This window comes from Bos indicus, chromosome 21, assembly GCF_029378745.1.
Source record: "Bos indicus isolate NIAB-ARS_2022 breed Sahiwal x Tharparkar chromosome 21, NIAB-ARS_B.indTharparkar_mat_pri_1.0, whole genome shotgun sequence".
Lineage (NCBI taxonomy): Eukaryota > Metazoa > Chordata > Mammalia > Artiodactyla > Bovidae > Bos > Bos indicus.
In genome coordinates, this window is record NC_091780.1 from 58286626 (window position 1) to 58311402 (window position 24777).

At 35.9% G+C, this 24777-nt stretch overlaps 1 protein-coding gene across 12 annotated transcripts in view; it reads left to right on the top strand.

Annotated features, from left to right (window-relative positions):
• The window catches only part of UNC79 (unc-79 homolog, NALCN channel complex subunit), a 288494-nt gene that overhangs the window by 95710 nt on the left and 168007 nt on the right, over nucleotides 1–24777 (top strand). For 11 of the 12 annotated variants that reach the window (XM_070775592.1, XM_070775586.1, XM_070775587.1 and 8 more), the window contains 3 exons: nucleotides 16559–16623; nucleotides 21684–21772; nucleotides 22428–22468. In XM_070775592.1, the coding sequence (XP_070631693.1) occupies nucleotides 16559–16623; nucleotides 21684–21772; nucleotides 22428–22468 (195 nt within the window). Of the gene's footprint in view, nucleotides 1–16558; nucleotides 16624–21683; nucleotides 21773–22427; nucleotides 22469–24777 lie in introns of those variants that run through there. The other variant, XM_070775598.1, reaches the window with a different exon arrangement.

The window sequence follows — 24777 nt, forward strand, 5'->3', positions numbered from 1 at the left end:
CTGCTTACTTCAGGTTTTGTTTGTTCTTCTTTTAATTTTTTTAGGTGGTAGTTTAGATTGTTTATTCAGGATTTTTCTTGTTTTTTTTTGAGAAAGGCCTATAGCACTGTGAAATTCCCTCTTAGGACTGCTTTTGCTGCATCCCATAGATTTTTCTTTTTAAGTTTAATATTTATTTTATTGACTTTTAAAAATTGATTGAAGTATAATCGATTGACTATGTTGTGTTAATTTTTACTGTGCAACAAAGTGATTCAGTTATATATATATATATATATTCTTTTGTTGTATCCCATCTATTTCATGGGGTCGCAAAGAGTCAGACACAACTGAGCTACTGAACTGGACTGAACTGATTTCATATGTTTCATTTTTCATTGTAGTTTTCCTCAGGCATTTTTAAATTTCCTCTTTGATTTCATAGTTGACTCACTGGTTTTTGAGTAGCAGATTGTTTAGTCTCCATGTAATCATTTTTTGCCTTTTCATACTGTTCATGGGGTTCTCAAGGCAAGAATACTGAAGTTTGCTATTCCCATCTCCAGTGGACCCCGTTCTGTCAGAACTCTCCACCATGACCTGTCCATCTTGGGTGGCCCTACATGGTATGGCTCATTGTTTCATTGAGTTAGACAAGGCTGTGACCCATGTGATCAGTTTGGTTGGTTTTCTGTGATTGTGATTTTCACTCTGATGGATAAGGATAAGAGTCTTATGGAAGCTTCCTGATGGGAGAGACTGACTGTGGGGGAAACTGGGTCTTGTTCTGATGGGCGGAGCCGTGCTCAGTAAGTCTTTAATCCAGTTTTCATTTGATGGGTGGGGCTGTGTTCCCTCCCTGTTGTTTGGCCTGAGGCCAACTATGGTAGGGGTAATGAAGGTAATGGCGACCTCCTTCAGAAGGATTTGTGCAGGCACTGTTGTATTCAGTGCCCTGACTGTGCCGCAGGCCACTGTTGACCCACTCCTCCACCCAAGACTCCTGGACACTCACAGGCAAGTCTGGATCAGTTCTTTCTCCTGGCTCCTGGTGTGCACAAGGTTTTGTTTGTGCCTTCTAAGAGTCTGTTTCCCCAGTCCTGTGGAAGTTCTGTGATCAAATCGCACTGGTCTCAGTGTATCATGGGAAATGCCGAGCTGGATGGAGCAGAAGCTGGAATCAAGATTGTTGGGAGAAATATCAATAACCTCAGATATGCAGATGACACCACCCTTATGGTAGAAAGCAAAGAGGACCTAAAGAGCCTCTTGATGAAAGTGAAAGAGGAGAGTGAAAAAGCTGGCTTAAAACTAAACATTCAAAAAACGAAGATCATGGCATCTGGTCCCATCACTTCATGGCAAAATAGATGGGGAAACAATGGAAACAGTGACAGACTTAATTTTTCTGGGCTCCAAAATCATTGTAGATGGTGACTGCAACCATGAAATTAAAACATGCTTGCTCTTTGGAAGAAAAGCTATGACAAACCTGGACAGTGTATTAAAAGGAGACACATTACTTTGCCAACAAAGGTGCATCCAGTCAAAGCTATGGTTTTTCCAGTAGTCACGTATGGATGTGAGAGTTGGACTATAAAGAAAGCTGAGCACCGAAGAACTGATGCTTTTGAACTGTGGTGTTGGAGAAGACTCTTGAAAGTCCCATGGACTGCAAGATCAAACCAGTCAATCTTAAAGGAAATCAGTCCTGAAAATTCATTGGAAGGACTGATGCTAAAGCTGAAGCTGCAATATTTTGGCCACCTGATGCAAAAAACTGACTCATTGGAAAAGACCTTGATTTTGGGAAAGATTGAAGGCAGGAGGAGAAGGGGACAACAGGGGATGAGATGGTTGAATGGCATCACCAACTCAGTGGACATGAGTTTGAGCAAGCTCCGAGAGTTGGTAATGGACAAGGAACCCTGGTTTGCTGCATCCATGGGGTTGCAAAGAGTTGACTGAGTGACTGAACTGAACTGAACTGAGTTGTTTTTTCCCTCATTTCTCTTTCTGTGGTTGGTTTCTAGTTTCATGCCAAGTTGTTGCTGTTTTGAAGACTAAGCCGCCCCCCTTTTTTTTCTTTTGAAAAAGTTTTCATTTTTTTTTATATTTGATTGAAATTTTCCTTTTTTTCCCAGTTTTATTGAGAAATAACATATGTCACTATATAAGTTTATGGTGTACAGCCTGATGATTTGATTTGCATACATTGTGAAATTATTAGTGCAATAAGTCTGGTCCCCATCATCCCATATATCAACACAAAGAAGAAAAAGGAAAAAAATTTTCTCCATGTGGTGAGAACTCAGGATTTACTCTCTTAATAACTTTCTTATATATCATACAGCTGTGTTAGTTGTAATCTTCATGTTGTACCTCAACTCCTAATAATTATTTATCTTTTAACTGGAAATTTGAAGTCACAACTTTTATCCATTGATGGACTCTTACATTGCTCACATGTCCTGGTTGTCATAAGTAATGGTACTGTGAGCATGGGGGTGCAGATATCCTTTCAAGTTACTATTTTCATTTCCTTTGGACATATTTCCAGAAGTGGAAGTGGTAGTTCTATTTTTAATTTTTTGAGTATTCCTTTTACTGTTTTACATAATGGCTGTACTAATTTACAATTGTACAGAAAGTTTCTGCATTTCTTATCTCTTGTATTTTGGATGATGGTCATTCTAACAGGTGTGAGGTAGTATTTCATTGTGGTTTTTAATTTGCATTTCCCTAATGACTAGTGATGTTGAGAATCTTTTCATGTACCTGTTGGCTTTTTGCATATCTTCTTTGGAAAATATCTATTTAGGTCCTTTGCTTATTTTTATACTGTTTTCTTCTTTTTCTTTGCTATGGAGCTGTATGAATTCTTTAAATATTTTGGATGTTAACTACTTATTGCATGTATGTTTTAGAAATATTTATTGCCTTCCATAGGTTGCTTTTCACTTTGTTGGTTTCTTTGGCTATGTAAAAGCTTTTCAGTTTGGTGTAGTCCCACTTACTTATTTTTGATTTTATTGTTTATGCTTAGGTGTCCTATTAAAAAAATGATAATCAAACACATGTGAAGGAGCTTTATTCTTATGTTTTCATGACTTACATTTAAGTCTTTAGTTCATTTTGAGTTAATTTTTTGTAATACAAGATAGGGATCCAGTTTTTTTTTTTTTTACATGTGAATATCCAGTTACTGAAGAGATCGTCTTTTCTCCATTGAGATTCCTGGCTCCCTTGTCAAATCCTAATTGACTGTGTATGCTTGGGTTTAGTTCTCGGCTTTCAGTTCTGTTCCGTTGGTTGTAGATCTGTTTCTATGTTGGTATCATACTATTTTGATTATTATAGCTCAAACGTATAGCTTCAAATCAAGGAATGTGATGCCTCATGCTTTGTTCTTTCTCAGAATTTCTACGACTATTTGAGGTCTTTTGTGGTTGCTTATAAATCTTAAGAGTGTTTTTTACATCTATAAAATATGTCATTTTAATATTGATAGGAATTGCATTGAATCTATGGATGGATTTTGGTAGTATTGAAATTTTAACACTATTAACTCTTCCTCTTCATTAACATGGGATACCTTTCCATTTATTTATGTTTTCTTTGATTTCTTTCAACAATGTCTTATAGTTTTCAGACTAGATAGAGGTCTTTCACTTGCTTGGTTAAGTTTATTCCTAAGTATTTTATAATTTTTGATGCTATTGTAAATGCAGTTGGTTTATTTCTTTTTCACAAAATGCATTGTTAGTGTACAGAAATACTAATAATTTTTGTATCTGTATTTTGTATCTTTCAACTTAACAGAATTCATTGATGAGATGTAAGTTTTCTTGTGTCTTCAGGATTTTCTGTTTGTATTATAATGTCATCTGGAAATAGAAACAAGCTTACATCTTCCTTTCCAATTCTCATACCTTTTATTTATTTTTCTTGCCTAATTGCTGTAGCTGGAACTTTCAGTACCATGTTGAATAGGGGTGGTGAGAGTGGGTACTTTGTCTTGATCCTGAACTTAGAGGAAAAGCTTTCAACCTTCCACCATGGAGTATGATGTTAGCTGTGGACTTGATATATATGTTCTTTATTAATGATGAGATATTTTCCTGCTATGCCTGATATGTTAAGATTTTTAAAATCAAGAACGAATATTGAATTTTGTCATATGCTTTTTCTGCTTCCGTTGAGGTAATCATATGATTTTTTCTTTCACTCTGCTAATGCAATGTATCGTATTTATTGATTTGTGTTTGTTGAACTATTTTTTCATCCTAGTGATAAATCCCACGTGACCTTTGTAAATGATCCTTTTCATGTGCTGCTGAATTCAGTTTGCTGGTATTTTATTGAGAATTTTTATATCTATATTCATTAGAGATATTGGCTTTTACTTTTTTAGTAGTGACCTATCTGCGGGCTCCTAAATTCCTGGTGTGTTCACCAAAGTTACCTACTCTGGCTATATTGGAAATACAGTGCATCTCTAGCACTATGTGACCTGTAAAATCACTGTTCAGCTTTTAGCCATTAAGCCATTAAGCTTGTGTTCTCTGCTAGTCCTTGTAGAGCTTTTCTGTGAGCCCATGAAGTTTATGATTAAGCCAAGGACCTGAGGAGCATCCTTACACAGATTTATGGGACCTGTTCTCTGGCACTCGCTATTGTTCTTACTTTACTCAATTTCCAGTTGCCTTAGCAATTCTTCACTGTGATGTTTCCTCTACTCACCGAAAATGCTAATTACTTATTGGGCTCCACTTCTTTTTGCTACAGTCTGGGAATATTCCCAGGCAGAAAACCAAAGTGAATGTAGAACTTAATTTGTGTGCTCTTCCTTTTTCAAAAGATTGCAATCTTGTGTTAAAATCTATACCCAGTGTCAGAAATGAGTTGCTTTATACATTTTTTTTTTTTGCAGTTGAAGGATAAATCCATATATTATTAAAATATCATGGTTGTAATTGGAAGTTTCCTTATTTCTTCAACAATGGCTTATACCATATTCTCATCTTTCTTTCTGGAATTCCAATGACGCATATGTTAGATCTTCTCTCCCATGTCATCTATGGATATTTCTTGCATTCTCCTTTCTTATTTCATCTTTCTATGCTTCATTCAGAATCTCTTTGTCTGATTTTTCTTCCTCCTCATTAGTTGTTTAGCTTTCCAAATGTAGTCTTCATTTTGTTAATTATGTTTTTAAGTTCTACAATTTTCATTTGGTGCTTTAAAAGTTCCAATTATTTGATTATAATCTCTAATTTGTCTTTCTTTATAGCATATATTAAGCATATTTATTTTAAAGTCTATTTCTGATAACTCAGTATTCTAGATCTCTGGAGGCTCTGATTCTGTTGAATTTCTTTTGCTTTCTTATCTTTTTATTTTTTGTTCTTAAAAAAATAATTGTGTGCAAGATATTAGATAGAAAAACTATAGAGTTAATTTGAGGTTTAGGATTAAATTGTATTTCTTCAGAAAGTATTTATGTTTGCTTCTGGAAGGAAACTGTAGACATTGGTAACCCAGGTCACTTTAATGAAGCTAAAAAAAAAAAAAAAAAACTACAGTAAATTCTTGAGATAATTTGAAGCTGATCTTCAGTCCCTGTGAGGGTTGGTCTATTTCTGTTTCCCTTTTACTGCTAGGGTGTGACCTTTTGGGACCTCTACCCACAGCCCAGGGTGATTTTTAGGTTTCCCATTCTTTGGTGGTCAACTAGTTCCAAATTTAGTTCTCTTGTGTCAGAGAGTCTGTTGAAATTGGCTCATGTTGCAGAATTGGCAGAAAGAGAAATAGGCAAAGGAGAAAGAGTGGACTCAGATGCCAGGTCCACCTTTTGGCAATCCCTTCTTCTTTTGGATCGTGGCCCCACAATTCTCCCATAAAATTCTCTGGGTTCATTTGTTTTTGCATTTAACGGTGTCTGGTTTTCTAAGTATTCTTAGTAGGAGAGTTGGCTTAAATTGTATATCATTTCTGGGGAAATAGAACTCAGAATTTTTTTTTCTGTATTATTTTCAGTGGTGGAATGTATATATATATTCAAGGTCAGGTATATTTAAGAGTCTTTCTATTTCATCATGAAAAAAAAACCTCTGCTTCACTGTGAAAGATATGTAAAAATTACTTCACTGTTTTCTGGCATTCACAGTTATTGAAGACAAGACTTAAACCAGTGATTTTGTCTGTTAGAGGAGTTACTTTTGTTGTTCTTAATTCATGGAGCCTTATCTATCTTTTTAAAAAATAGCTTTTTAAAAATATTGCTATATAAATATTTTTTAATTAATTTGTCATAGCTTATTTCCCAAGGAGCAAGCATCTTTTAATTTCATTGCTCAGTCACCATCTGCAGTGACTGTTGAGCCCAAGAAAATAAAGCCTGTCACTGTTTCCATTTTATCCCCATCTATTCGCCATGAAGTGAGGGGACCGGATGGCATGATCTTAGTTTTTTAAATATTGTGTTTTAAGCCATGTTTTTCATTCTCCTCATTTATCTTCATCAAGAGGCTCTTTAGTTCCCCCTTGCTTTCTCCCATTAGAGTGGTGTCATCTGTATTTTTGAGGTTATTGATATGTCACCTGGCAATCTTAATTCTAGCTTGCGATTCATCCAGCCCAGCATTTTGCATGATGTACTCTGCATATAAGTTAAATAAGCAAAGTGATAACATACAGCCTTGACATACTCTTATCCCAATTTTGAACCAGTCTGCTGTTCCATGTAGGTTCTAACTGTTGCTTCTTGACCTGCTTACAGGTCTCTTAGGAGGCAGGTAGGGTGGTCTGGTATTCCCATCGTTTTCAGAATTTTTCACAGTTTGCTGTGATCCACAGAGTCAAAAGTTATAGCGTAGTCAGTGAAGCAGAATAGATGTTTTTCTGGAGTTCCCTTGCTTTTTCTATGATCCAGTGGATGTCTGCAATTTGATTCCTGATTCCTCTGCGTTTCCTAAATCCAGCTTGTACATCTGGAATTTCTCAGTTCACACACTGTTGAAGCCTAGTTTGAAGGATTCTGAGCATTACCTTGCTAGTATGTGAAATGAGCACAATTGTATGGTAGTTTGAACATTCTCTGGCATTGCCTTTCTTTGGGATTGGAATGAAAACTGACCTTTTCCAGTCCTGTGGCCACTGCTGACTTTTCCAAATTTGCTGGCATATTGACTGCAGCAGTTTCACAGCATCATCTCTTAGGATCTGAAATAGTTCAGCTGGAATTCCATCACCTCTACTAGCTTTGTTCATAGTAATGCTTCTTAAGGCCCACTTGACTTCACACCCCAGGATGTCTGGCTCTAGGTGAGCGACCACACCATTGTGGCTGTCTGGGTTATTAAGACCTTTTTTCTGGTGCATTTCTTCTGTGTATTTTTGCCACGTCTTCTTAATCTCATTTGCTTATTTTAGGTCCTTACTGTTTCTGTCCTTTATTGTGCCCATCTTTGCATGAAATATTCCCTTTGTATCTCTAATTTTCTTGAAGACATCTCTAGTCTTTCCCATTCTGTTTTTTCCCTTTATTTCTTTGCATTGTTCACTTAGGAAGGCTGTCTTATCTCTCCTTGCTATTCTTTGGAACTCTGCATTCAGACGGGTGTATCTTTCCCTCTCTGCTTTTTGTTTCTCTTTTTTTCTCAGCAATCTGTAAAGCCTCCACAAACAACCGTTTTGCCTTTTTGCATTTCTTTTTCTTGGGGTTAGTTTTGATCACTGCCTCCTGTACAATGTTACAGACCTCCATTGTTCTTCATGCACTCAGTCTATCAGATCTTGAATCCATCACTTCCGCTGTATAATCATAAAGGATTTGATTTAGGTCATACCTGAATGGCCTAGTGATTTTTCCCTGCTTTCTTCAATTTAAGTCTGAAGTTTGCAATAAGGAGCTCTTGATCTAAGCTACAGGTCTTGTTTTTGCTGAATGCATAGGTTGGTATAGCTTCTTAGGTTAATTTTCTTTATAACCTAGTTGACTTTTACCCTGCTGCTGCTGCTGCTAAGTCGCGTCAGTTGTGTTTGACTCTGTGTGACCCCATAGACGGAAGCCCACCAGGCTCCTTTGTGCCTGGGATTCTCCAGGCAAGAACACTGGAGTGGGTTGCCATTTCCTTCTCCAATGTATGAAAGTGAAAAGTGAAAGTGAAGTCGCTCAGTTGTGTCTGACTCTTAGCGGCCCCAAGGACTGTAGCCTAGCAGGCTCCTCCGTCCATGGGAATTTCCAGGCCAGAGTACTGGAGTGACTTTTACCCTAACTGAGCACTATTTATTGCATTGAATGAGTGTTTCTAATTTTGCTATTTCATTTTTAGTTTAATTACATTTATCATATCTTTTATCTAAATAGGTTTTTGTTTCATTCTGTTAGTATCCTTAGTATCCTTAGGAAGACAGCCTTCCTAAGTGAACAATGCAAAGAAATAAAGGGAAAAAATAGAATGGGAAAGACTAGAGATATCTTCAAGAAAATTAGAGATACAAAGGGAATATTTCATGCAAATTATTTTGACTTTCTATTCTTGTTTTTATAGAGCTTTTATGTTCTTGCTTCATGTTCGAGATGCCACACACTTTCCTAATTTGATTCAATGACTAGATGATGATCAGATAAATGTTTTCTCTCATGTTTCAGTATGCTGCTTCTTTTCCTTTGAAGTATACATTTGATTAATCCTTCATTTCTTAAAAACAATTTTATTGAGTTATAATTTTCCTTCAGTAAAATAACACATTTTAAGCATAGTTTGATAACTTTTGACAAGTGTATATACTAATGTAACCAAAGCTATAATCAACACACAGAACATTTCCATCATCCCCAGAATATCTCCAGCTTTCTTTTCAGTAAGTTCACCATAGACAACCACTGATCTGCATTCTGTCATTGTATACTAGTTTTGCCTGTCCTAGGATTTCATATGAATGGAATCACATAGTATATACTATTTTTGTGTCTGCTTATTTCATTTAGCACAATGTTTTTATTTTATTTTTTTAATTTTATTTTTATTTATTTTATTTTATTTTTAAACTTTACAATATTGTATTAGTTTTGCCAAATATTGAAATGAATCCGCCACAGGTATACATGTGTTCCCCATCCTGAACCCTCCTCCCACCTCCCTCCCCATACCCTCCCTCTGGTTCGTCCCAGTGCACCAGCCCCAAGCATCCAGTATCGTGCATCGAACCTGGACTGGCGACTCGTTTCATACATGATATTATACATGTTTCAATGCAGTCTTATGGACTCTGTGGGAGAGGGAGAGGGTGGGGAGATTTGGGAGAAGCACAATGTTTTTAAAGTTTATTCATGTTGGTATATCAGTAATTCATTTTACAAAATATTGATAGTAATGCATTGTATGGGTATATCACAGTTTATCCATTGGTTTCTTGATGAACACTTTTACCTATTATGAGTAAAGCTATAAACATTCACATAAAAAAGTATTTTTTATGAAGATACACATTTATTTCTCTTGATAAATACTGGACAGTGAAAACACTGGATTGTTTGGTAAGTATATATTTAATTTTATAAGAAAAGTCCAAATCGTTTTTCAGAAGTGATTGTACCATTTTATTGGAGGAGGACATGGCAACCCACTCCAGTATTCTTGCCTGGAGAATCCCAGGGACGGGGGAGCCTGGTGGCCTGCCATCTATGGGGTCGCACAGAGTCGGACACGACTGAAGCGACTTAGCAGCAGCATACTCCCTCCAGAAGTATATTGAGAGTTCTAATGCTATATTGTTATCAATACTTGGGATTGTTGGTCTTTTTGATGTTAGACATTCTGATAGCCAGGTGGTAATAACAAATTGTTGTTTCATTTTTCTGATGACTAGTGATAATGAACATCTTATTGTTCATTGGTGCTTATTGGCCATTTGTATATATTTTTGTAAAGTTCTCACTGAAATCTTTTGTTCATTTTAAAATTGGATTTCCAGTCTATTAGATGTTCAAAATAGAAGACTTTTTTTCAGATATATATATTATGGATGTGGTCTTTCAGTCAGGGGATTTCCTTTTCAGGTATTCCAAAGAGCAAAATTTTCAATTTAATAAATTTCAATTTATTGATTTTTCTTTTATAGTTTTTCTTTAGTCTCCCTTAAGGTTATAAGGAAATTCTCCAATGTTTTATTCTAGAAGCTTTATAGTTTAAGCCTTTATATTTATTTATTATTTAATTATATATATTAATTAATATATTTATATATTATTTAATATAAATATTATATATTTATTTATATATTTATATAAATTTATATAAATAAATATTTATATAAATTTATATAAAAATTATATATATTAATTATTATATTTATATATTATTTAATATAAATATATATATTTAAGTACATGACCCATTTGGAATTAATTTTTGTATATGGTGGGACATAAGGGTTGACTTTTTTGTTTCAGTTCAATTTGTTGAAAAACTTACTCTTTCCACATTGGATTGCAGTGACTATTTTGTTAAAAACTAATTTTGTTAAAAACTAATATGCATGAATCTATTTCATTGTTTATCTTCACACCATTATCACACTATCTTGACTAATGTAGTTTTATAGTAAATCTTGAAATTATGTAGTTTAAATCCTCTAGATTTGTTCCTTTTCAAAATTGTTTTGACTATTATAGGACCTTTACATTTTAATAGAAATATTACTCTCAGTTTGTCAATTTCTACAAAGCAATCTGGTTTGACTGGGATTACATTGAATATATTGTTTAATCTGGGGGAGAATTAACTCAGTATTGAGTCTTCTGATTCATAAATGTGGCAATTCTGGCCATTTATTTAGGTGAATAAATTAAATTAAATAAAAAATTTAAATAAATAAAGAAATCTTTAATTTCTTTCAGCGATATTTACTAGTTTTCAGTGTACAGGTCCTACTGATATTTTGTTAAAGGTATTCCTCAATATTTTATATTTTGGGTGCTATTGTAAGTAGTATTTTAAAATTTAATATTCTACTTGTTTATTGCCATTATATAGAGACATAATTTACTTTTGTGTATTGACTTTACATTCTTCAATCTTGCTAAATTCACTTATTTTTTGTATCTTATTTTTAAGTTTCTTAAGATTTTTTCTGTATATATGATTTGTTTTCTTGCAAATAAAGATTTTTGTTTGTTTGTTTCTAATTTGTATGTTTGCCTGCCTGCCTACCTGCCTGGTTCCCTCCTTCTCTCTCTTTCCCTTCCTTCCTTTCTTTCCCCACTCCCTTATTTTCTTTTTCTCGTTACACTGGCTCTTATCTCCTGTTTAGTATTGAATAGAAGTGCTGAGCATGGATATCTTTGTTTTTCCCCTTCATTTGTGGCAGGAAAGTGTTCAGGCTTTCACTGTTAAACATGATGTTAGCTGTAGGTTTTTCACAGATGTTTTTTATCATGTTGAGGAAGTCCCCATCTATTCGTAGTTTGTTGAGAATTTTTATTGTGAATGAATGTTAGTTTTTGTCAAATGTGATTTCTTCTATTAAATGATCATATGACTTCCCTACTTAATTCCATTAATAAGGTGAATTACATTGATTTACTTGCAGCGTTAAGCCAACCTTGCATTCCTGGGATACGTTCCACTTTTCAGCTATATTATCCTGCCAGACATACTTGCTGATTTTTTTGCTAAGTGCTCTTGCTCCTACATTTATGAGGGATATTGATCTACTTTTCTTTTGTTGTAATGTTTTCATCTAGTTTTGTTTACACAGTAATGCTGGCTTCATAAAGTAAGTTGGAAATTGTTTCCTCTTTTATTTTCTGAGTTTATGTAAGATTTGTATTATTTATTCCTTTAATAGTAAATAGTGAATCCATCTGGTAAATCCATCTGGTCTTGTGGTTTTCTTTGTGGGCAAGTTTAACATTATGAATTCAATTGAATAGAATGGGGCATTTAACTCTACTTTTTATTGAGTTGAATTTTGTAATTTCGTAACTGTGCTTTTTGTTGAATGTGAGCATTTCATCCAACTTATGTAATTTATTGGCATGTGTCTAGTATCTGCAGTGATGTCCTACCTTTCATTCCTAACATTGATAGTTTGCTTCTTTATATTTCTCAATTCATCAGTCTACCTAGGGGCTTATCAATTTTATTGAACTTTCCAAAAAAACCCCACAGCATTTGTTTTATGATTTTCTGTTGGTTTTTTGTTCTCAGTCTTATTGATACGTACTTCTATCTTTATTATTTTCTTCCTTCTACTAACATTGGATTGACTTTGTTCTTTTTGTATATTATTAAAGTATCAATTGTTTATTTTGGACATTTAAAATTTTTCAGTGCAAGAATTTAAAGGTAAAAATTTCCCTTTAAGCATTATTTTAATTGCAGCCTACAAATTCAAAATGCTGTGGTTTCATTGTATTTCAGAAACGAATATTTTCTAATATTCCTTGTAATTTCTCTTTGATATATGGATTGATTAGAAGTAAGCTTTTTTAAATGTACAAATATTTGGTTATATTCTAGATATCTTTTGTTATTTATTTCTAGTTTAATTCTTTTGAGATCAGAGAACATAGTTTATTCTATCACTCGATTTAAATTGTTGAGGCTTACTTTATGGGTGCGAATACTGTCTTAGTAAATGCTGCCTGTGCCCTTAGTACATATCTCCTAGACACTGTGTCTGTTCCAGTTGTTGAGTGGAGAATTCTATCATTATCCATTAAGTCAGGTTGTTGAGAATGTTGTTCAAGTCTTCTATTTTCATTGATTTTTTTGGTCTGCTTGTTATATGAATTACCGAGAGAGGATTGTTGAAATTTACAACACTAATTATGGACTTATTTCTCCTCTAAGTTCTGTCAGTTTTGCTTTATATAATTTGAAACTCTGTCATTAGATACACTCATTTTTATGGTTGTTTTGTTATCTTGATGAATTGACATTTTCATCATTCTGAAATATCTTTCTTTGCTCCCAGTAATATTCTTTGTCTTGGAGTCTACTTGTCTGATATTTATATAGACATTCCAGCTTTATTATGATTAGCATTTGAATCATAATAGTTTTTCTCTCATCTACTTTTTTCTTTCTTTCTTTTTTTTTCTTAATTCCTTATTCCTTCAAACTCAGGGGTGGCAGTTGCATCTTGCAGTTACTATTTCTATGATACCTCAGGATTCTTTTTGTTTTTTCACTAGCTAATTAACAACTTTTATTGAATTAACATTTTTTTTGTTGCTGTATAGTTGCTGTTCAGTATATATATATATTTTGCTTCAACTACTTTTAACTTATCTCTTTTTATATTTCAAGTGTGATTCTCTTAGGCAGCATATATTTGGGTCATGCTTTTTGAGAAATTCAAATCCTATTTGGCAATCTTTGTCTTTTAATGTGTTTATTGTTTAGGCTATTTATACTTAATGTAATTACAGATATTATTAGGCTTATGTCTGTTATCTTGTGCTAGTTTTCTATTTGCCACATCTATTCTTTGTTCCTTTTGGATACCTTGCCTTCTTTTGGATTAGTTTTTACTGTTCCATTTTTCTCTCTTTGAATTGTTTGCTACAGCTTTTTTAAAAAAAAGAATTACTCTACAATTCTTCAATTGCAATATGCACCTTTAACTTTATAGTCTACCTTCAAATAATGTTATACTAGTTTACATGTCGGAGAAGGCAATGGCACCCCACTCCAGTACTCTTGCCTGGAAAATCCCATGGACGGAGAAGGCTGGTGGGCTGCAGTCCATGGGGTCGCTGAGTCAGACACGACTGAGTGACTTCACTTTCACTTTTCACTTTCATGCATTGGAGAAGGAAATGGCAACCCACTCCAGTGTTCTTGCCTAGAGAATCCCAGGGACGAAGGAGCCTGGTGGGCTGCTGTCTATGGGGTCCCACAGAGTCGGACACGACTGAAGTGACTTAGCAGTTTACATGTAATATAAAAACCCTGTGCACTTTCATTTTCTCCTTCCTATCCTTTTAATTTCTTATCAAATATTTTGTTTTTCAGTTGTTAAGTTGTGTCCAACTCTTTGCAACCCCATGGACTGCGGCATGCCAGGCTTCTCTGTCCTTTGCTATCACCCAGAGGTTGCTCAAACTCATGTCCATTGAGTTGGTGATGCCATCCAGACATATCATCCTCTGTCACCCCCTTCTCCTCCTGCCCTCAGTTTTTCCCAGCATCAGGGTCTTTCTCAATGAATTGGCTCTTCACATCATGTGGTCAAAGTATTGGAGCTTCAGCTTCAGCATCAGTTTTTCCAATGAATATTCGGTTTTGATTTCCTTTAAGATTGACTGGTTTGATCTCCTTGTTGTCCAAGGGACTCTCAAGAGTCTTCTCCAGTACCACAATTTGAAAGTATCAATTCTTCAGTGCTCAGCCTTCTTTATGGTCCAACTCTCACATCCATACGTGACTACTGGAAAAACCATAGCTTTGCCTACAGACTTTGTCAGCAAAGTGATGTGTCTGCATTTTAGTACACTGTCTAGGTTTGCCATAGCTTTTCTTCCATGGAGCAAGTCTTTTAATTTCATGGCTGCAGTCACCATCTGCAGTGATTTTGGAGCTGAAGAAAATAAAATATGCCACTGTTTCCACTTTTCCTCCATCTATTTTCCATGAAATGATGGGATCAGATGCCATGATCTTATTTTTTGAATGTTGAGTTTCAAGCCAGCTTTTTCACTCTCCTCTTTCACCCTCATCAAGAGGCTCTTTAGTTCCTCTTCACTTTCTGCCATTCAGTTCAGTTCAGTTGCTCAGTTGTGTCCAACTCTTTGCAAACCCATGGACTGCAGCATGCCAGGCTTCCCTGTCCATCACCAACTCCCGGGGCTTACTCAAACTCATGTCCATTGAGTCGGTGATGCCATCCAACCATCTCATCTTCTGCTGTCCCCTTCTCCCGCCTTCAATCTTTCCCAGCATCAGGGTCTTTTCTAATGAGTCAGTTCTTCACATCAGGTGGCCAAAGTATTGCAGCTTCAGCTTCCACATTAGTCCTTCCAATGAATATTCAGGACTGATTACCTTTATGACTGACTGGTTTGATCTCCTTGCAGTCCAAGGGACTCTCAAGAGTCTTCTTCAATGCCACAGTTCAAAAGCATCAATTCTTTGGTACTCAGCTTTCTTTATAGTCCAGCTCTCACATCCATACACGACTACTGGAAAAACCGTAGCTTTGACTTTTGTTGGCAAAGTAATGTCTCTGCTTTTTAATATGCTGTCTAGGTTGGTCATAGTTTTCTTCCAAGGAGCATGGGTGAAGTCACCATCTTCAGTGATTTTGGAGCCCAAGAAAATAAAGTCTGACACCGTTTCCATTGTTTCCCCATCTATTTTGCCATGAAGTGATGGGACCAGATGCCATGATCTTACTTGTCTGAATGTTGAGTTTTAAACCAGATTTTTCACTCTCCTCTTTTACCTTCATCAAGAAGCTCTTTAGTTCCTCATTGATTTCCACCATTAGAGTAGTATCATCTGTATATCTGAGGTTTAAAATATGGCAATGTAGAAAAATGTCCTACTTTCAAACATATAATCCTATTACTTTTTTATGGTGTAATATTGTTAACTAAGTGCTTTGGGCTATGGAGTATTCTGGATGAAGATAAGTAATTGTAATTCTCGTTCTTATTTGTCTCAGTTCACTTTGTTCTTGTCTTCACTCTGTATGTATACTGTGTTGAGGAGTTGGGTATTAACAAATTAGCAGAGGTTTAGACTGTGGGTAATGTATGAAAATCAGTTCAATCCCTGGGTTGGGAAGATCCCCTGGAAGGCATGACAACCCACTCCGTATTCTTGCCTGGAGAATCCCATAGGACAGAGGGACCTGGTGGGCTATGGTCCATAGTGTCGCAAAGAGTTGGGCATGACTAAAGTGATTTAGCAAGTACAACATATGAAAGAGATGCATTGCATGTGGGCAAGAAACTCATCTTTTCAGTCTCCACATTTGATGGGGATGGGGTGGGAAATGGAATGGTGACATAACCACTTATAGCAGTTATTATGAATCTGAAAACTTCTTGGTGCCAAAAATCTAGGCTGTTTGGCCTATTATGCTATAGGGAAAAGAAGAGGGTTTTGAGAACCAAGAGATATATGTTCTAGTTGCAGCTTGTCTCTTACTAACTCTGTGACCATAGGAACCTAACCTTTAAGATTTTAACTTACACATAAAGTGAGGTTAATAATCTGCTTTATCTATCCCACAGAGTTGTTTGGAGGATCAAGTGAAGCCATAAATGTAAAAACTTCTAAAAATTTACTAGGCATATCATCATGAAATAGTATTATGGTTTTTGGGTATGCCACCTTACACTAGCTTATCTTCCCCATGGGAAAATGGATGGAGCTGTGATGTTTTTACTAAATTAGAAAATACTTCATAGATTAAAAAAAAATAATTATTTTAGAAAACCTGGTGATGGTTCTATTTAGGAAAAGGAAAAGTAGTGAAAAAAAATTTTTTAACTCATTTTTACAGGGCACAAACACTTTCAGTGAGAAATACTCATCAGCTGTGCTTTGCCTTACAGCTTGGAACCCCATCCACTGCCAGCACATCGAATGCCACAATGCAATTAACAAACCAGCTGTGAAGGTACTGTTTTATTAGACTGGGGCAATATTGTATTGTCAGTGGTCAAATTATCAGGAGCAAATTCTTAGATGAAAGGGAGATTGCATCCTTCTCTGTAAAGCAGAAGCCTGTTCTCTGTGGTAGTCTCAGATTAGTGTACTCTGCTTTGATCTGACTGTATGTTGGTGGGTTGGTTCAAGACAGAGCAATGGATAGTGGTGTCTGCAAATTTGTCTCTGAGTTCATAGCCAAGTGCCGTTGGAAACTGGCATAGTTACCAGAATAGTCCTGGTGAGACACATAGTCCTTGACTGGTTTCTATTTGGGCTAATAGACTCAAAGAGATGTACTTTGCCCTGTTTTCATGTGTTTGCTACAAATTATGAGTGGCCTAGTGTATTATTATGTGAATTCAAAGTCATAGGACAAACATAGATAAATTTGTGAAGTCTGAGCTCAATTCACAAATGCGACTTTCGTTGAAATGACTGAGAGGTTGTTGGATAGCAAACACATAGAAAATTACAGTAGAAGTAAGGGAACAGTGGTTTAGAAAGGTCAAGTAACTCTCCTAAGGTCACACAGCCTGAACCAGGTACCTTGACTCTCAGCCTTATTCTTTTTCTACCACATCAAATTGGTTCTGTCCTGTTATGACCCTGAATCTTTGAAGTTGAATATTGAGAAAAATGATCACATCACTTAACAAAATTATTTATGGTATATTTGTCAGATACAACACTTGGATAGAGAGACCTATGTCTGGATTTGCAAAGATTAATTTTTCTATTACGACAAGTGGGAATTAGGCCAAGTGACTAAAGTTCAAGTTACTTTTTAGAACCTATTGTCATTGGGGTTTGCCCCCCTTGTTCTATAGACAGGTAGATAGGTAGACTGTGAAGATTACCAAATGATAGAAAAATAATATTATCATTTTATAGAAACAGTAGAAAAGGTAAATGAGATATAAAAAGTACAAATGGAACCACAGAAATATAAATGAAATAAAATATGTTTCATATACCAAAAGTGGAGGAGTGCCAGTCATCACATTATCATCTAGACATATTTTACCAACAAAGAACATCTTGGTGTTATTATGCTTTATCTTTTCCTTTGATGAAAGCAAATTGGATGAATTTATGCTTCCTGGTGTGGTAAAGAATCTGCCTGCAGTGCAGGAGACTCGGATTTGAGTCCTGCGTTGGGAAGATCCCCTGGAGAAGGGAATGGCAACCCACTCCAGTATTCTTGCCTGGAGAATCCCATGGACAGAGAACCTGGCAGGCCAAAGTCCCTGGGGTTGCAAAGAGTCGGACACGACTGAGCAACTAACACTTTCATGCTGAGAAAGAGCAGGTGAGGGTAACCCAACACAAGGCAGCACAGTCCTCTCCCAGTCTATTATGTACACCCTTCCGTGAACGTCCGTAGACGTTTTCGGTTCACAGGTACTTTCTGGTGTGAGGACATTTTGAGCTAAACCAGGTGAGTTCGAATGTTATTCACAGAGTTCAGCTTAATTCTTCACAATAATGAAACTTTCACGCTTCCCCTGGTTTCTATATCTGTCTTTTCTTCTTTCTGCCTGAGTCACAATGCTCTCTTTTGATTTACCCAGACATCAACAGAAAATCTGTCTAACTTTCCAGTTATTTTTACTTGATTTTATGTCAGGCTGCATTCTGATTAGAAATGGTTTTTGGCTTCCTTCCCACAGAAATCATCATGAATTAGAAATTCTCCCTCTCTTCTAGGCAAACAGTCCAGTCCTCTCCTCTGGACCAGCTTCACTTTTCTCACAGGCCGCTCCCTATAGCCAGTCCTCCAAAATAAGCCAAACCATTCTACCTTCTGTCATTTTCTAAATGGGGGTAAAATCCACATAGCATAATACTAACTGTTTTAAAGTGGACAGTTCAGTGGCATTTATCACATTCACAATATTATGCAACCACCACCTCTATCTAGTTCTAAGAAGTTTTTCTCATCCCCAGAAGTTTACTTTCTCAACCCCCGTTTTCCTAAAGAACTTCCTTTTGCATTTTTGCTCTACAGTTCCCAGAGAGGTAATATTCTTACTGACACTTCCTGTGCTGGGGCTGGTTTTACCACAGGTCTGGCTCAGGGTTGCTCTTTCTTTATGATATGAGTGCTCCCCAAATACATGGAGATGTGAGCATAGGACAGTAGATCAAGGTACCCCAAATTCAGATGCTTATAGAGTAATGTTAAATGATAAGGAAATTATGAAATTATACCGTATGATGCCTATTTAGCTTAAAAATTAGGTATAAAGATTTTATATTCACATTCACAGTCAAAACCAACTGATAATGCTCATTAAAATGTTGCTAGCAACTGCATTGAGATGGCGGATTAATGAGCTGTTTAGATTTTCTTCCTTCCTTGTCTCCATTTTCTGAAGCCTCTGCCTTGGGCATATATTATATTTATAGACAGAAAATATCTATTTTAAAATGTAACAGATCAGTCAGATATGAACATGTTAATATGGTTGTAAACTGATCTGTTCAGAGTAGAATGGGATTGACAGTACTAGCCACAAATCTAGTTATGGGTCATGTTAATTCATTTAACATGTCAGAGGTGAACTAGCTAATCACTATTAACTATTTATAGTTATAACATCCTAGGAGTTTTTTGGGGGGAGTGGAATGAAAAAACATCTTTACCTAACAGAAGTATCAATGACACAGTAGAAATGACAGTAAATTAACTATACTGAAGAACAGGTTCATATAGGGTGCATGGGAAAACCTCAGGGAAAACGGGTTTATCTTCACAAAAAACCCAGTATCTCTATAACAGAAAGGCATGACACTAGGCAGTAATTGTTACCTAACTAAGCTTGGGTTGCCCCACCTGCATGCTGTAAAGATAAAACTACTGATACTGGGTTGTGGTGAAGGCAAGTGCAGCATTTATTGTAATGTGCTGTACAAATAGTCTGGGACAGGTAGTGCTGAAACAGCAAAGCATTTTCAAAGGCCAAGCGAGGTGAGGGAGCCGGAGGCGGTCTCAGGTTGGTCTGTGGTCTGTGGTCAGCTCGGGCAAAATTCTCCGACTGGTTGAAGGTGAGGCAACACAGTGGTGTCACAGGGGTTAACATTATCAGTCCTTAGGCACAGTATGTCTGGGGCTACATACTCATGATCATCAAATAAATTTCTTCCATTTGGTGGTGGTTTTAGTATCTATAAAGTGTTCATCAGATACTGTTATCTGGGTAACTTCAGAGAGGAGCTACAGCAGAAGCTTGGGGGAGGGGTCTGTCTCTGGAAGGCCCCATCAGGTCCTGCTTGGTTACATAATAGTGAAAGTTGTTCAGTCATGTCCGACTCTTTGTGACCCCATGGACTATACAGTCCATGGAATTCTCCAGGCCAGAATACTGGAGTGGGGATCTTCCTTTCTCTTCTCCAGGGGATATTCTCAACCCAGGGATCAAACCCAGATTTCTCACATTGCAGGTGGATTCTTTACCAGCTGAGCCAGTAACCAGGGAAGCTTGGTTACATAATAATTTGCCAAATAGAAAAATATTATCTATTTTTTTTTTGCAATAGGTTGCAAAAAAGTAAGAACAAGAGCCGAAAGTTATGATAGATTCTAAAATGAAAGTATGTTGGAAATATAGTCTATTATATCATACTCTGCTTTTTGGTTTTACTTGGTCCCACTTGAAATATCACCTTGTGAAATATTTGGATCCCAGGTAATTACCTTACACAGGAGTCAGCAACGGCTATGGCTCTGGCTCTCAGCCAAATTTGGCCTGTTTTTGCAAATAAAGTTTTATTGGAACACAGCTATGCTCATTTGCTTATTCATTGTCTCTGGCTGCTTTTATGCTACAACAGCAGGGTTGAGTAGTTGTGACAGAGAATATATGACCCACAAAACCTGAAATATTTACCCTTTGGCCATTTGCAGAAAGTTTGCCAGTCCCTGATTTGACTTGCCAAAAAGTGGTTATTCAAACGAAGCATGAATCTTACTAAGGAAAATTTTCACACTGGGCCTTTAGCACCAGGGAATATATAATTTACAGATTTTCATGGTATAATTATTTAAATTTAGAAATTCTAACTCTTGCTTCCCCAACCATTGAAACCCCTAAGTTCAGTTCACTTGTCCCTTCAAATCGGTAAAAAAAAAGCAACAAAAACTAAAGAAAAGGCAGAGTGAACTTTTAGAAGAATTTGTGTCCTAGGCATGTTAACTACATACTTAGCTATAGCATGGATTGATTATTTCTTGAAGGGCAGGAACAGAATTCAAAATTTCTTTGGAAAGTCGTAAACATTTAGACTGATGCAAAGTACAAAATCCAGTTAGTCATCGACTATTTTGTCCATTTGATTTAAAACATCCAAGTATTTGAAATATCCTAGTGATCACTTTTAACACTTTTCATCTTTGTACTTAGGCTAATGGAAACAGCCGTAAATAATTGAACAGAATACTGCACAGTTAAACAAACTACAGATCATATGTGGACAAAAAAAAAAAAAAAAAAACGACACCTGAAAGTGAAAGTTGGATATCTAGATTTTAGATTCCCGAGTAAGAAAAGGGAATCACTCAATGTTAGATTTAATGCTCAATTTTCTGAATGAGGTCTATTGAGAAGCGAAATTCTCTACTGCCAGCATTTTGCTAACAGTTATGATTTTTACATCTTAATAATGCATTTTCCTTTTCCCAAAGACAGATTACTGTGTTTACCACATTAAAGAAGGAATTACTGTGTGAGTAATACAGAAGCAATTTGAACAGCCACCAAATGAGATATTTTTATCTTTATAGAATGAGGGTGGATTTCTTGACACTACTTGTTACTTGCATTGCAAATAACAAGAGAAATGAAAAACCACACTAGTCACATTTAAATCGCCGTATTGGAAAAACAGTTTTAGGTCGAATGGGTTTTACTAAAAAATGTTTATTCTGCTTTGCTTTAGAAAATCTGTTACTGAAACATTTTTGTCCTTGATATAGGGGACGTGATAAACAGGGCAAGAGAGTTCATTCTGTCTTTTCCTGTGTTTCAGATGTGTATAGACCCCTCCTTGTCTGTAGCTTTGGGTGATAAACCACCCCCGTTGTATCTCTGTGAAGAATGCAGCCAGCGGATTGCAGGGTAGGTGCAAGAAAAGACAATCTAATAGGGCGACGCTGAGAAGAATAATCACTTCGTCTTATATTGATTATGTTACCCTCATTTCCCATTAGCCTCTCTGTTTTTTAAAGGTTAGCTTGTCAGATATTTAATATATAGCAAACTTTCATTTGAAAAGACATCAGCTTTGAAATGTTTCAGTATTTCTCTGCATGTGACAAAAGACAGCAATTCCACTTAATAAACAGCTCCAATTTTCAAATGACCCTGTTAAAAAGGCCACAGTGAAAAAGAAAAGAAAGCTGTGGTTTTCAAACGTGACGTAAAATTCATATGGTTTTTCTGTGCTTGTTAGTTTCACAGAATCATACTCAGCTTTCTACAAATCATGCTGTATTTTGGCTGACTTAATTAGCATCTGGAGAATATCATTTAAAGATAACAGAATATGATGAAATGCCTATAATTTATTTATTAATTTATTTTTTTTAAATGCCTATAATTTAAAATTTAACTGGAATGCATTAAACATTTAAAAAGTTTATTAAGATAGTGCTCTTAATTACATGTCCTTTCTATTAGAAGTGTTTTAACAATAGCGTGCAGCTTATAAGCATTCATGTGGAAGGGTAACATTGCAGAAAGGCTCAAAAATGGATTTTGTTGTTCTTTATAGGGACCACAGTGAATGGCTGATTGATGTTCTTCTGCCGCAAGGTATGGTTTTCAGGAAGGATGAATAATAAGTAAATTGTGACAGATGGTACAGGTGATTTGTCTCCTTTTGTACTGTTTTTACTTTACAAAGACAGCAACCAAAGTATTATTTACTATGAATATTCATTTATATGAAGCCTTGTATCAATGTCTTGGTTGTCATATACCCATACATGAATATTAAGGGAAGAAGTATCACTTCTACCAAAATTAAGGGTAGGTGTTGGAATTGGGATTCTGTATGACCAAAGCTGAATTCTGTCTTAAGGGATTTTCTGTGTATGTAACAGGTGTTGCCAAGGATATGCTTGCTGTGCCAGGCCAAAAAGAGAATAAAGAACATCAGTGAGGAGAGCATTGAATAATGGGTCTTTCTTCTGCCACTGTTACTAGCTCTGTGTTTTAAGGGAAAATCATTCAATGATCATGAGTGTCAGTTTCTCCTTCAGTAAAATGGGGATAAATAAATACATCTGGCCCATCTCAGTGAAAAGATGAGATTGTAATGCTTGCAGTTTGTTAGAGTTCTGAAAGCTATGCTGGCAAGCTGGCAGGTCAAAGAACATTTCTCTGTGTATGGGGAGGCAGATATTCCAGTCACCTAACTGCAGGCTGAAATGACCAGGAAGAAAACTCTCAGGAAAGCAGAGGAAAGATGAAAGCTGGAAAAAGCTGGGGGTATACTGAGTAGACTGAGTGACTGATCTGATCTGATCTGATCTGATACTGAGTATAGATCAGGCACACAGGAGGAGCTTGATCTATAATTCAGTGGTAGATAATAGAAGAACTTACATGAAAGAATTTATGTGTAAACACCTTATGTTAACTAAATTCAGGTTTTTTTTTTTAAAAAACTAAAGTACTTTGCTTGATGATAATTATACACCATTTCCTTATAGTTTAACTCAATATTAGATTATCTCAACCTTAAGAAATAAATTATTTAATGAATGCTCTGCATTTGTAAAATGGATCAATAATGTCAGCTCTATATCCTTCAAAGAGATATTTTAAAAATTATATAAGAATATCTGTAAAAAGATTTGGGTTTACATAGGTAAAGGTAACTTTTCCCCTCTTAAATGAGGCTACCTTGCAAGTGAACTTCCAGTGCTCTGAGGTAAAACCCATAGTCAGGTTCTAAATTACATTTTAAATACAGTTAAGTCCCCTACATACAACCCTTCCAGTTGTGAACTTTCAGAGATGCAAACATGTGTTCGCATGTCTGATCTCATAAGTTGGTTCACATGTCTGGAATGTCTGGGGTGCGTGCATCCTCCACAGGTGATTGTATTTTTGTGTACTTCATTGTATAGTACCGTATTGTATAGAGTACAGTAGTCCAGTATCTTTATTTCAAGCCCAGAATGTCTGGAAGCAAGCATGAAAGCAGTGGTTATGTAGCTGATTGTGTTAGTTGGGTACCTAGGCTAACTTTGTTACACGTGATGAACAAATTGGACTTACAAATGCACTCTCAGACTGAAACGTGCTTGTTTGTAGGGGACTTACTGTATAGATACGTTGCTGAATTCTGGTCATCTCCAGATGATATTCATCTGTTGAAGAAAATTGATAATAACTTTTCATTACTTATCCAGAGAGATGACCCACTAACCTCAGCTTAAGATAAATGCCAGGATATCAAGCTATTAAATAACCATTAATTAAACAAAATCTGTTTTAAAAACTGAGTTGTTAATCTCATTGATTTGACATTCACTAATTCATAATTTCCAGATGGAGTTTGGGAGACATTTACTTTCGATTTTGTTAGTAAGTTGTGATATAGACTATTAACAATGGTTTAATTTATTTTTGAGCACTTACTATTTCAGGGGAAATGTTAACAGATTCTTAGAAAAATTATTTTCAAGTTTTATCAACCACTAATTTTCTTGGAGATAATTGGTATGCCTACCACAAACAGTTTTATCCATTTATTAAACTTAATCCTGAAGTACTAAGGTAGTTTGACAGCCTTACTCCAACTGACCTATCCATGGGTTTGAAAGATGTTTTCTCTTAATAAGCCTGCAGCTGGTTTTGCACTAGTTAAGGACTGATGTTAGTTGAGAGTTTGAGTCTAATTCATTTGAGTTATCAAGTTTTTTTCTATAGTTCTGATATAGCAAATCATCTCCATGGCGAAACTCTAAGTATATCATGTCAACTCAGTGTCATAGCATAATGGAACAGCAGTAGACAGGGAATCCAGAGACATTTCTGGATTGATTGGTCTCTACCATTGATAGCTTGTATGATCCTGAAGAACTCCTCTAACCCTCAATTTTGTTCTCTGT